Raw genomic sequence first — 14,280 nt, forward strand, 5'->3', positions numbered from 1 at the left:
AGTCTGTATTTCTCATTTTTTTTATTCTTTTGCGTAAAACTAAAATTCATGCCAATATTTTTCCATGATTTATAATAATTGGAGTAATGCAAATGCATATTTTCTAAAAAAAGTCATTTTTAGTGAAATTTTGCCGGGAATGGGGCTTTAAGCAATTTCAGCCTCAGTGTTCTTATAAAATGTGTTCTTATGAAAAAAAAAAGTGTATAACAAGAGTTCAGAAAATCAGAAAAAAATAATCACTTGAACATCATTGAGTACAATAGAGGGAAATGGCGAACCGAGATGACGTCACTGAAATATGGCGAGTTGGGTATGGAATATAAACAAATTGAAACTTGCTATGTGGTGTGTTGAAAAGGGTAAATAAACGAACGTTTTAAACACATTTAAAACAGTAGCACAGCATTTTTTACAATGCCCTGTAACATTTTATATTGTATAGGCAGATTTGAACACATTTTAGTTAAATTTGTATTTAATTAAAACCATAAATTGGTGCATTTGTGTCACCTACCAGCCAACCAAGTGGTAGGCCAGGCCTACCTAGAAAGTCCACGCAAAATGATCCCAGGCACGTTTGTGTCTGTACTTACCCACTGCTTCGTTGGTAACTGGATAATTAGTGTTCGTTTTTTTTTTTGGACCCAAGTATAGTCCATTATTATGGTATTATAATAGGTTTACAGTTACATTTTACAGTAGTATTTATAACAAAGTGTAATTTTCTAGCTCGACTACTGTAGGCCCCTACTGTACTGTTTGGCCTACTGGTTGTAGGGGTATTCGGTTGTAGCCTACTGGTTGTAGCCTACTGGTTGTAGGGGTATTCGGTTGTAGCCTACTGGTTGTAGGGGTATTCGGTTGTAGCCTACTGGTTGTAGCCTACTGGTTGTAGGGGTATTCGGTTGTAGCCTACTGGTTGTAGGGGTATTCGGTTGTAGCCTACTGGTTGTAGCCTACTGTAGACTAGACGTGGCAGCTTGGGGAGTAGTACTAAAGTGCGAGGCAGCGAGGCATGCGAGGCAGCAAGGCAAAACGACGATTCATGCGAGGCATCGTTTTGCCATTGCCAAAAGTGCGTGGTATAACAACGATTCATGCGAGGCATTGTTTTACATCGAAAGATGTGCAGAGAACAATGAAAATCCAATGTAAACGTAATATTACATACTATTTAATAATTATGCGTGATAGTCATTGTCAAATTGCTACTTAATTTGATTTGCTACCACAGTGGATTTATTTTTCTCTGCCTAGGCCTAGGCTATATAGTCAGTAACATCGCTGATCACAGGGGCGGATCCAGGATCTGCTGCATTATTTTTTATTCCCATACAATTAGGCAGAAATTATAGAGGGCGCTATTAATGTCAGTTTAGTGATCGTATTATCGTAGTAGAGAAATAATTACAGCAAGCAAGACCTAAATTAATAATTACCAATTAAATGAAAGTTTTGTTGGCCTACTGAAAAATACAATATAATGTAGCTATTCATGCCTCGTGCATCCCTCGTAGCGCAAATCAATAGGCCTACTACTACTATTGCACAACAAAGTATGATATTTGGTTTTTTAGCATCCAGTATTCTTGTACATAAATCTTCAATTTCCAACGTACGCTTATAATAGCAACTCGGACGTTGTTACCGGTGGTCTTTACAAACACCGAACTTAGGTCATGTTTATGCATATTCATATTTAACAGCTCACTAAACTGACCTTAAATAGCGCCCTCTATAATTTCTGCCCTAATTGTATGGGAATGCAGCAGATCCTGGATCCCCCCTGTGATCAGCGATGTTACTGACTATATAGTATATAGCCTAAGCCTAGACGGAGAAAAATAAATCCACTGTGGTTGCAAATCAAATTAAGTAGCAAATTTGACAATGACTATCACGCATAATTATTAAATAGTATGTAATATTACTTTTACATTGGATTTTCGTTGTTCTCTGCACATATTTCGATGTAAAACGATGGCTCGCATGAATCGTTGTTATGCCTCGCACTTTTGGGAATGGTAAAACGACGCCTCGCATGAATCGTCGTTTTGCCTCGCTGCCTCGCACTTTAGTACTACCCAACCTTGGGCTGGTCTAACAATAATTAATACTGTAGTTGATTTTGGTAAAAAGTCTATTTTACTTTTACACAACTTTGTTAAAGTTTTATTTTTCATCCGTCACCATAGGCGTGTCGGCAATCACCCCACCGTTAGTACGTAAAAGTCCACGATTTCCCATCCGTCTCTTTTACTCCTTAGATATCCAATCGCTCATAGTGAGCGGATTAAATTTTGGAATATCTACTAGTGATTTTTTAAAGTTCCGTTCGAAATTACAATACAGCAAGAATCATGGGTATCACAACAAAAACATTGAGAAGCGGCCATGATTGCTATGTATAAAGATAGGAAATTAGCGCCCTCAACGGTTTATTATGATTTTATACCCAATACGATTGTCGACGTCTGTTCACCATTTCCCTGTATTGGCGATGTCTTATATTTTGTCTGCTGCCCTTTATATATACAAAATGGAGATAAACATGTGATGTGTATCAACATGTGTAAATAAGAAGTCTAGTATGACAGTATGGCATTCAGTTAATCAGCTCTCTGCCTGTCTGTAAGCTGCTGTATTTATGCAAAATTCCATAAGAGATAATCAATGACATAATCCCAGTCTGCCGCCCTTTACAGTCAACAACAAACCATGTGCATGTGTGTCTTGTGTATAGAAATCCCCATGTTTAGTCAAGCATTGAATAACAAACACTGCCTGTGAACAGCCGGTTTCTGTGGTCATGGAGGCCTACATGCTAAGCTCAGCCAATCAAAGGTATTGTTTTTCATGGGATCGTAACCATACCGGACAAAGTGTGTTCTTTAAATTTTTTGCAGTTCACTTTTAAAAAAAAATCACCTAGTACAATCTTTAATACATTTAAACAGTATTGTTTTGTATTAAATGGAATCTGAGTGTATCTTGCTTGCTAATTGGTGACTGCTAAGTAAATTGATCTGCCTGACATACAGTAGGTTTTAAATCTATTTTTTAATGTACTATACTCTTCACATAATGTTTTGGTCCATTATGGAGTAGTTGCCAGGTTGCTTCTCCAAATCTTTGTCGACCCATTCACACTGTGTGATCTTACAATATAAATAATTGGGCGGTGTTGTTCTGGTTTCATTTGGCAATATTATGCAACAATGCATAGACGGAGGCATGGTTTGAACTTTGGGTGGGCCTGGTAAGCACTTGGCATATGAAGCAAAGGTTCCCAGGTTGGTTCCAGGGGCCAAATTCCGTTGGAAAAATTAGGGTTTTTTAAAAAATTTTTGAAGACTAATTTGTAGGTTTTTTTTATAATGTAATCTTTAATACCTTCTGACCAAAATAGCCAACTGCAACTAAAGCAGCCAATTGGTGATTTATTTCTAGCCTGCTAGAATATTTCAGGAACCTGGCCACCTGACCCCCACAAACCTTTGTTCTTTCCCTTGATTCTACTAGGGCACCTATCCTCTAGCTACTTACTCTCCACCCTTTTTTGCTTCTTGGTAACCTTTTGTTTAAATGGTGTTTTCATATTGTTATTTTAATTTTATATTTTCCTTATATTTTGTTACTTTACATGGCCTTGCACGGCCTTGACGAAAAACACCCTTGGGTGAATCAAGTGTATCCGTGTAAAAAAAAAGTATATTATTATTATTATTATTATTATTATTTTTTTTTTTTTTTTTTTTTGATTGCTTTTATCATACATAAAACAACATAATATAATATATAATATATATTATTATTATTATAGGAACCCCCACCCCCCTCTTATGGATTCCTTTTACAGGATGACAAGACACCAAGTACTGAAAGTGTAACATGCACTTGAAACATCTGACTAGATGGGGCCTTACTTGGTATAGTGTCATTAAAAAAAAGTAGCATTTGAATTTAAAAGTTGTTGAAATTAAAAACATTTTAAATTTTGCATTTTGTTTTTTTCCACACATCTAAGGTGTTATAAATTCTAAATTAACCTCAACCATGGTGGGACTGAGATGATTGTGGAAAAAAGTGGAAGCTCCCCTTTAAGAAATCATAATAATAATAATACTATAATAATAATACTATAATAATAATAACTAATTCATGTATATATGACAAATGATTCTATTGAGTATTGAGCATTGGAACTAGATTTGAACTCGTCACTGAGGACGAGTTTGGTGATCCGCCGTACTTTGACAATCAAGAAGCGCGCGCGGTGCTGATTGAAAAGTTTTATAATATTCTAAAATATGCTGTAATTAGTTATTTAAAAAAGAATAATTTTGAACATTTTAAAAGATTTACACATGCGGACGCGCATGCCTTGACGCCGGTGAGCACGGTAATGGTACAAAGAGTTGACTCTTGATATGAATAAAGTGTCAGGAACCCAAAATATGTAACAAAACGTAATTTCCAGCTTCATTACGTGCTGTGCGCGTTAAAGTGAAGATGCAGCGCATAAATTTATGAAAGTTTTGGAATGCTAAAAATGACCTGAAACGTTCTTTAAATTATTTGAACAGTGATATTGAGAATTTTCAAATTTTAACGCACGCGCACGTCACGATGTGTGCGTGGACGGTAACGGCACACGAAATTAAATATTGTCTGTGTTTTTAAAACCGCCTGTTAATTGGTAATGCCACATGAATTTACCCTTCATATAACCTATATATCAGTCTGATAGCGTCGAAATATAGTCTGTCTCCCTCTGTTGTGGTATTTTAAGAAAGAGAGATAAAAGGGCTCCAAAAATTCATTTTTTTTTTACCATGATCACATGATCAAAATGAAAAATATAGGGACGCTTTCAAAAGAGATTTGTCTCAGCTATAACATACTCACAGGTGGGAGACGATCGAACAAGAATAAGCGAGATACATTCAAATCAGTTTGAAAATAAAGACCTTATAAATAAAAATGCAGTTTTTTAAAATTTAAATGGCAATATGATGATATCACAATGTCCGATCAGCCATAATGATCTATAAAATCATATCTACAACTCATGTGCTTTCACAATATGTAATAAAATTGGGGGTCACCTTTCATCCTAATGAGCTATAACTGATTAAAAATAGGCATAATTTTAGCATACTATATACAAATGTTGACGCACACGTACGCGCACGCTAAGACACGCAAACGGAAAATTAAGGTACCTGATATTCAACCTTGACCTGAAGTATATGGCCATTAAATATGATTCAGAAATGAAGAATGGTTACGGTGATATGAACGATAATGTGAAACACGTAAAATTGCGCGTAGATGACGTCAGGCATGACTGTGCACATTGAACAGGTCACATTGACTATGCCAAGCCAAATGTTCGTTGAAGTGAGCATGTTTGTAGCTCACAACAATTTTTAGATAGCGTGCAAACAGGAAATGAGGAGAAAGAAAGAATAAAAAAATAAAGAAAAAAAAGATGATCCTGACAATAACAAGAGGGGATCCGCTCGTGAAGCGGATCACCAAAAAAATGATGATGATCCTGACATTAACAAGAAGTGATCCGCTCAAGAAGTGGATCACCAATAATAATAATATAATAATAATACTAATAATAATTAAAAATAATTATTTAATTTAATAAAGCGCCAATATCACTAAACCGAAGTAAAAGTCAAAGGCGCTGAGCATGTTCAGATGTTAAAAAGGTGGGTTTTGAGTTTGGTCTTAAATATAACAACTGAAGTTGAGTCGGTAATATGTTTTGGGAGGGAGTTCCAAAGTGTGGCAGCTGAAAATAAAAATGATCTGTGGCCGTAGGATTTGGTGTTAACTCTTGGAACAATGAGCAAATTAAGGTCAGAAGAACAGAGGGCGAGGATAAGGAGACATATTTAGGAAGGAGTTCAAGTAGGTAAGTGGGTTGTTGGAGTTGTGGTGCTTTAAAAGTTAGTAGCAGAATTTTATACTTTATTCGTGAATTAATTGGAAGTCAGTGCAAATTATAGATGATGGGAGATATGTGCGATCGTCTATTGGTAAGTGTTATAATACGTGCGGCAGTGTTCTGGAGGCGTTGTAACCTGTTTAACTGAGCTTTAGGTAGCGCAGAGAAAAGAGAGTTACAATAATCAGAGGCATTGATTAAAGTGGCAGAGTGTCCTTAGAGAGATAGTTCCTGATGTTAGCAATATTGCTGTAGGTGGAAATTAACTGTTTTTAGTGATATGACTAATGTGCTTAGTGCAGAATATAATGAATTCAGGTTTTGTATTGTTAAGCATGAGCATATTAGCAGATAACCAGGATCAAAATTTCAGACAGACATTTTTCCAGTCGTTGCGTTATTAAGAGGGATTCAGAGGGGTAAAAAAGTGAATGTAAATTTGTATGTCGTCAGCGTACAAATGGTAATGTAAGTTGTTTTTCTTGATAATTTCAGTTAGAGGAGATACTGTATATAAAGGGAGAAAAGCAGAGGTCCTAGATGGACCACTGGTGAATTCCACAGTTAAGGTTCTTTGGAGCAGATTTAATATTATTTATTTCCACGCACTGGGTACGACCAAGTAAATAAGAACGAAACCAATTAAGGGCGCAGCCTGATACTCCATAATGAAAGAAAAGACGATGTAAAAGAATGTTATGATCGACAGTGTCAAATGCAGACGATAGATCTAACATAACGAGAACCACAGCACGTTTATGATCAAGAGAACAGACAATATCATTATGTACTTTTGTAAGTGCAGTTTCGGTACTATGACGTACTCTATAAGCTGATTGATACGGATTTAAGAGCTGGAAATTGGAAAGATATAATGATAATTGATTAAATACTACTTTTTCAATAAGCTTAACAAGAAAAGGAAGGTTTGAAATAGGTCTAAAATTCTGGAGCAAGCCGGAGTCAAGAGAAAGCTTCTTCAAAATGGGTTTCACAATAGCGGTTTTGAATATCGATGGAACATTGCCAGACATGAGGGACTTATTAACTAAGAGATTAAGGGGCTTGATAATGGAAGAACAGCACAATTTAATGAGACGGGTGGGTATAAAATCTATATATATATATATATATATAAAAGTACAATCAACAGTATCAAAGGAGGAGAAAGAATGAGTGTACTTCAAGGGCGGATCTGTAGTTCAAGGTAGTCAGAGTACAAGGTGTTGTAGTGAGTTGGTTATGTATCTTTGTAATCTTTTCAAAAAAGTTCAGTCAGCTGAGACATATCATTATGAGGAGGGAAAGAAACAACAGGTGTACCTTTTAAAAGATTTTTTACAACATTAAACAGTTTCTTTTTGTCATTAGAGCATTCTTCAATTCTGTTTATAGTATAAGGTAGATGGCCTTAGCCTGCCTAAGTTTCCTGTTAAATAGTTTAAAATTTTTAACATTCACGTTTGTCATTTTCACATCTACTTAAATTCCATCGTCGTTCAAATAATAATAATAACAATAAAACAGCATTTATAATGCGCCGTCTATCTAGCGAACTATTCCGAGGTGCAGTGACTCTTGACGTTTTTATTTTATATTTTTATGTTTTTTGTTTAATCATACCTTCAAGCATACATATTGTATAGGATATATCACAAAGTCTTCATATTTTATCTCACCACAGAATATCTCGAAATGTCAGTGAGAAGAAGAGGCGAGACCAGTTCAATAGCCTCATCCAGGAGCTCTGCTCGATGGTGTCGACAAAGAGTAGAAAGATGGACAAGTCTACAGTTCTTAAGGCTACAATAAGCTTCCTGAAAACACACAATGGTTTGTTTAGTTTTCTTTACCATTCATCATGAACTCAAACTCTTTCTCTTGGGCAAGACTTTTTTTATGCCTTGTTTCACAAACCCATCGCCGGCCAATAATGATGATTTCCAATAAAAATATAAATTTTATTTTTGGCCTATTAGCACACCCGCAGTGACGAAAAAATTGGAAATTTCAGAAAAAGATAAAGTTTTTAAAATTTTTATTACGCCCGCCGCTGCCTTGAAATCTAAAAATATGGTGTGTATATTTCTACTCAATTTTATAAATTTAAAGCATTTAACTATCCCATAGTACATTGCTTACAATAACCAATACAATTTTCCTTTTATTTTCTCCTCTGCCTTGATTTTTTTAGCAAACGATTTGCTGAATAAAAGAACAAAATTTTATTTTTATTTTTTTTTCTGTTCTCCTTTAAGGATCTTTCAAAAAATAATTTTGTGAAACAAGGTATGAAAATAATGCCCGTATTCTTAAAACAAACTTTGGTCGAACTTCGAACTAGAACTTCATTTAGTGCTAGTTTCAACTCCAACCTCAATTTGTATTCACAAACAACGTAGTCGAAGTTTTAACTACGACTAATTCAAGTCCTTGTTTTAGTTCAACTGAAGACGACTGGCTAGCAACAACTATCAAACTAACCAATGAAAAGAGCTAATTTTAATAGCAGACGAAATTTTAGAGATCCGGTAATGCGGATGAATATTAAGCTGCTGTCTGTGGTTCAAAAACGTATTTCCTCATAATTCATAATAGATCATCATTGGCTTAATTAATTTTCTATAATAATAACTATATTAGTTGTTAACATATTATGATAGAGAATTTGAACAGTCACTGAAAATTTGCTTTCTTTGGAGAACTGTTATAGTTGAACCGAGTGAGGGCGGCGCCATCTTTGTTGTTGTTATGGCGAAACTACGTGACTGCAGCGCTAGGGGGTTTCCTGCAAATCAGGAACTACGGTATCGCATGTGGCTGGAAGAAACGTATAATTTCTCCTTTTTGAAGCTGAACTTGATGTCTCTTGTTTAACACACCGAAAATATATCAAACCTGCCTATACAATCATTTTTCTTCATTTCACTTTATCGGGAGTTACAAAAAAAACATGTTTTTAGTGGGGTAAAATATTTCAAGTCGGCGATTTAGCCTGACCCTAGGCTGACTAAAAAAATCGGCCTGCGGAGGTGTCATTTTAGTCGAGGTTCGCGTCATTTAGTCGCAGTGCTAGTCGAAGTTCGTTTTAAGAAACTGAATGTTGTAGTGAGTTAAAGGAAACAACATGTAGAGTGTCACTAACACACAGGTCATTTACATATATTAAGAATAACAGCGGTCCAAGCACAGATCCTTGTGGCACACCACATGTTATTTCATTTGGCGATGATTTACAAGCACTGATCTGTACAAATTGTTTACGATTCTCAAGATAACTTTTGAACCATTCATATGGAACACCCCTAATACCATAGTGAAATAATTTTGAAAGTAAGATGTCGTGGCTTACTACATCGAATGCCTTAGTTAAATCAATAAATGTACTTAATAAAAATTCTTTCTTTTCAAATGAATTATATATGGAGTTTACAAGTTCAAGAAGGGCATGACACGTTGAATGTTCTTTTCTGAATCCATGCTGATGATTATTTAGAAGATTATTTTTAATTAAGTAATTGTATAATCTGGTATGCATCAATTTCTCAAGAATCTTAGAAAATAATGGAAGGATCGATATAGGTCTATAATTTGATAACAAGTCAGCATCACCTTTTTTATGAAGGGACTACTTTTGCAAGTTTAAAATGGGTTGGAGCAATTCCTAAGGAAAAAGAGGCATTTACAGCGAAAGTTAATTGTTTTAGGATAATTGGTAAAATTTGTTTTAAAATAGAAGCATTTAAGTGGTCGTATCCAGAACATTTATTTGAATCAAGATCATTTATAACATTAAATACCTCAGATTCAGAGACAAGATTTACAAAAAAAGAAGAAAGTGGTTGGTTTGTTAGGTAGGAAAGAGGATTTACATTACAGGACGACATATTATTTATTGAAGAACCAATTTGAGCAAAATATGTATTGAAATGTTCACATATAGATTCTCTGTCACTTATGATTTCATTACCAATCCTTAAAATCTTTGGTTCTTTCCCGGGGTTAATCACAGAGTTTATAACATTCCATACACTTTCAAGGTTTCCCTTAATTTTTTTTATTTTATAAAAAATAATATTTTTTCTTAGCTTTTCTACACAGATTGGTAAAAATATTATTATATTTCTTATATGCCAATTTATGTTGGCTATTCTGAGTCTTCATGTATGCCTTGTACAGCTTATGTTTAGTTCGCTACATTTAGCAAGTAAAGGATACATGCAGGGTTGTTTACATTTCTTTCTTTTCTGTAAGTTATTTACACTCGGGTATTTATCATGAATTTTGAAAAAAACTATTTAGAAAGTAAGTCAAGTGATGAAATAGGATTACAATTATAAATGGCAGACCAATCTTCTTGGTATAGCTCACTGCTGAAAGAATTTATATCTTTAATACAATAATAAGGTGTATTAGTTTCCACAGTAGAATTATAGATATCATTTTCAACAATACAAAAAATAGGTAAATGGTCGGAAATGTCAGATATAAGTATACCCGACACAATATTGGAATCATATTGGTTTAGTAAAAAAATTATCGATTAGAGTAGCACTATGAGTAGTAATTCTGGTGGGTTTTGAAATAGTTGGAAAAAAAGAATAATAATAAGATTAATAATAATAATAAGATAATAAGATTTAAGAAACTATTAATATGATCATGACAGTCGAATTTTATCAAATCAGTGTTAAAATCCCCCATTAGGTTACATCTCTTATTTTCGGAATTTATTTTTATGAGTAAATGTTCCATATTATTTGAAAACAATTAAACATTAATATTTGGTGGTTTGTAAATTACACCTATAATGACATTTCTTTTATTACTGGTAACAATTTCAATAAAAAACGAATCACATACCTCTTTGGGTAACATTAAATCATTTCTTAGTGTATATTTTATATCATTTTTCATGAACAAACCGACACCACCCCCTTGTTTGTTAAACCTTGCACTAGAGTGGAATGTATAATCATCAAAATATGGATGTATCATTTTATCGTTGAGCCAGGTTTCTGATAAACCAATTAATGAGAAATTATAGTTAAGGGAATTTATCAAATATTGAAACTGACCTAATTTATTATTAATACTTCTTGTATTAATATGAAGAAGTGATAATGCTGTTTTCTTTGACTAGCTAACTAAATCATTAAATTTACGAATATCAACATAATATCGACATTGATCAAGAGTAGCATATCTGGAGTTTAAGTGATTAATTAGCATATCTACCTGTTGGTCATATTTGTCGTCATAGTAATCTTGGATAGGGTTTGTGTAAATATTATTAATGGTGGTATAAAACTCATTTATATTTTCATTTAACTCGTTTCCTAGATCAGTGTCATGAAATGGTAAATATATAAATAGGTTATTACTCATAATTTAAGATAGTTATATGTAAAAAGATTTGACGATGTCAATTTTTTGCATCAAAAGAAAAAAGGGAAAAACAATACACCAGTACAAAATTACTAAAATAATAAAACAAACACTAACACAAATACAAGGATTCTCATACAAATTTAATGATATAGACAGTATAAATACACTGAGACAGAGGTGATTTCCAACTACAAGTTAAATTCCTAATTAATGGGTAAGAGCAAATAATGAAACAATGGCTATATCGAATATTAGAAACATACAGACTGTATAATTCACATAAAGTATATCCCAGATGTATTTAACGATTATTATAAAGCTTTACCATTTATATAAAGTTCCCCATTTTTAAACACTGGGCGCTTTCCGTCTTGGTAGGCCTTGCTCATCACCTCTTTGAAACTTCTTCTTTTCTTTACATCCTGCCAGGTGAGATCTTCCGTAACATATACATTGGTGTCACTATTGCTTACTAGTTTTTTTAGATTTAACTAGGATCTCTTGTTTTTGAGAACGGTATAAAAACTTGACAATAATTTTCCTGTACGATGAACGTTTTCAATCATAACATCTGTAACGTTCAATTTCTGCTGTAGATGCGTTGTAATGATACTTTTCGGATCATCAATGTCACTTTCATCAAAACCTCCAAATCTCAGATTATAACTCTTAGAATGCCTTTAAAGCTTAAGTGTATCCCTTTGGATTTGTGACAGAGTCTGTCCAATTTCACTATTCATTTTAGAAGATAACTTCTGAAAATTTGTAGAAAGAATTCTTATATCCTTTTGGTTTTCAATGGCAGATTCTTGAGCAAAGTCAGTAGCAGTTTGCGAGTCCAACTTATCAGATTCAAGTGTGCTAATTCTTGATTGAACATCAGCTAATCTTGCTAGTATGGATGTTTGATTTCTCAATACCGAGTCAAGCTTGCGGCTCATTTTTTGAATTTCACGCCCCAAGTCAGTTGGTAGTGCAAGCGTGTTGGTCTCGCATTGGTCAGTTTCCTGCTTGACGAAATTATTGATTATGAACTTCACCAATATACTGCGCGCAAAATATACATTAAACAATGTAATGATATTTCCTTTTGGAATGCAAAAATATAGCGGGAAGGATGTAAAATCAGTATTTTAGAAGGAATTTTGTAGACAGAAATTGAAACACGTCTTATCTCATCATCCCCCTCTACATTATCTATATAATTTTAAACTTTAAAAAATGTTAAATTTTTTTTATGCCTGATTTTTGGAATTTTCCTTGTTGTGCCTGCTGCCCCCAACGGAGGTGTAGACACTATATCATGATGTAGCAACTCAAGATGGCGAAAAAGGGTAAATCAGGTTTAGGCATGATGGGTACTACTACCACGAGGTATGGGGTGCTCTATTGACAATCGAATAGCGTTCGGAACTCGAATAGCGTTCGGAGCTCGAACACGCGTTATAGGACGCAGCACGCATTTGTCACGAACGCATTTTACCGTCATTTGAAGGACGCCCTCTAGAACATGGTAGTGATCAACGACATAATGTGGTAACTCCAAGAGTTACTTATTTTTAAAGTGTTTTTAGTGCAATATACTGTAGTAGTAGGCCTATACAGTATATTATGAAAGAAAATTTTCATGAAAAATCCAGATAGCCTACAATAATACACACATCTGCAACTTATTAAGATAAAATTTAAAAAATCAAAAACTCCTGTATAAGGCAGTAGACACATGCTTCCACTGGGAGCCTATTTTTTTGTGTTGTGCTGTGATTTCTTAGATTCTAGTTCGTTTTATGCTTTTTAGTGTCTTTGTGTGTTTTATCATTGTTTTACAACTCAGGAAGGCAAATTTCATATGTATTTTGTATATATGACGAAGAAGTAAATCTTATCTTATCTTAATAATAATAATAATAATAACAATTCTTTACTTGTCCTCATTCTAATTAAAAATCAGAAATTTGGGCTTAATACCTGGGGACACGTAGCAGCCACAGTGCCATGCCACCCGACTTAATTACAACATGAACGGACACATACACATTTTAGGTAATAATAATAATAATAATAATACTTCTTTATTTGTCCTCATTATGTCGGTTGAGGATTTACAACCACTAAGCCAAACAGAGCAACCATAATTGATGGTACAGTAGGTAAATCTATTACTCTCCAAAGCAAGTCACCAAAATAGACTCTGTTAAAGTTGTCCTGATAGATAATTGCCTTTATATGTGAGGTCTCACCACGAAATGAGACGCATCGTTGGTGAAATCATATTGAGATATTCTCCAAAATAGGTCAAAGGCAACATTTTTACAAAATTTTGATTTTAATGTTTTTTAATAACTTTATCTTTGAGGCCGATTTTCTCAAAACCTGGTTCTCATACACCTAAACTTAAAATGCTAACATCTCTGGATCTATTTATCCTATGGAAGCCATTCAAAGACCAAATTAAAGCTTATAATGTGTCCGTGATCTACCAAAATGTTATATTAACTCATCTTTTGATTTTCTAACGAAGAGATTCATTTTGTAGTGAGACTTCACATATGCTATAATGCTATTACTTTTTCTTAAAACCTTTTCTATGTGTCGTGAGTCGGTGTTAGTGTTAGAGATATAAATTCCAAGATATTTATAGCAGTCAGTCTCTGTAATGAAATTGTTACCTAATTTCCATTTTCCATATTTATTAGATTAGAACATTAGATTTATTGTAATTAAAATTCAGTTTCCAGTTACTTGAAAAGTCACTTGCTGCTTTAAGAAGTGAGATTTAAGCCCCTCTCCCACTAGGGGTTTTTTCAGCATACGAGTTACAAGAGAATGCCGAGTTGCTAACTCGGCAAACTCGGCAAAAACTCGTAGGACGATTCGGAAAGCTCGGAGTGGACTCTTACCTACTCGTAGCAGCTCTGAAC

At 34.2% G+C, this 14,280-nt stretch overlaps 1 protein-coding gene across 4 annotated transcripts in view; it reads left to right on the forward strand.

Annotated features, from left to right (window-relative positions):
* LOC117114455 (circadian locomoter output cycles protein kaput-like) overlaps positions 1–14,280 on the forward strand; it is a 61,512-nt gene that overhangs the window by 18,045 nt on the left and 29,187 nt on the right. For 3 of the 4 annotated variants that reach the window (XR_004446368.1, XM_033258121.1, XM_033258122.1), the window contains exon 3: positions 7,653–7,801. Coding sequence is in view for 3 of the 4 variants with exons in the window: in XM_033258121.1 (XP_033114012.1) it covers positions 7,653–7,801 (149 nt within the window). In the remaining variant the exon portion in view is untranslated. Of the gene's footprint in view, positions 1–4,758; positions 7,070–7,652; positions 7,802–14,280 lie in introns of those variants that run through there. The other variant, XM_033258123.1, reaches the window with a different exon arrangement.

The sequence above is a fragment of the Anneissia japonica genome, unplaced genomic scaffold (genome assembly GCF_011630105.1).
Source record: "Anneissia japonica isolate Jap-2015-1 unplaced genomic scaffold, ASM1163010v1 scaffold1374_len1023071_cov147, whole genome shotgun sequence".
Classification (NCBI taxonomy): domain Eukaryota; kingdom Metazoa; phylum Echinodermata; class Crinoidea; order Comatulida; family Comatulidae; genus Anneissia; species Anneissia japonica.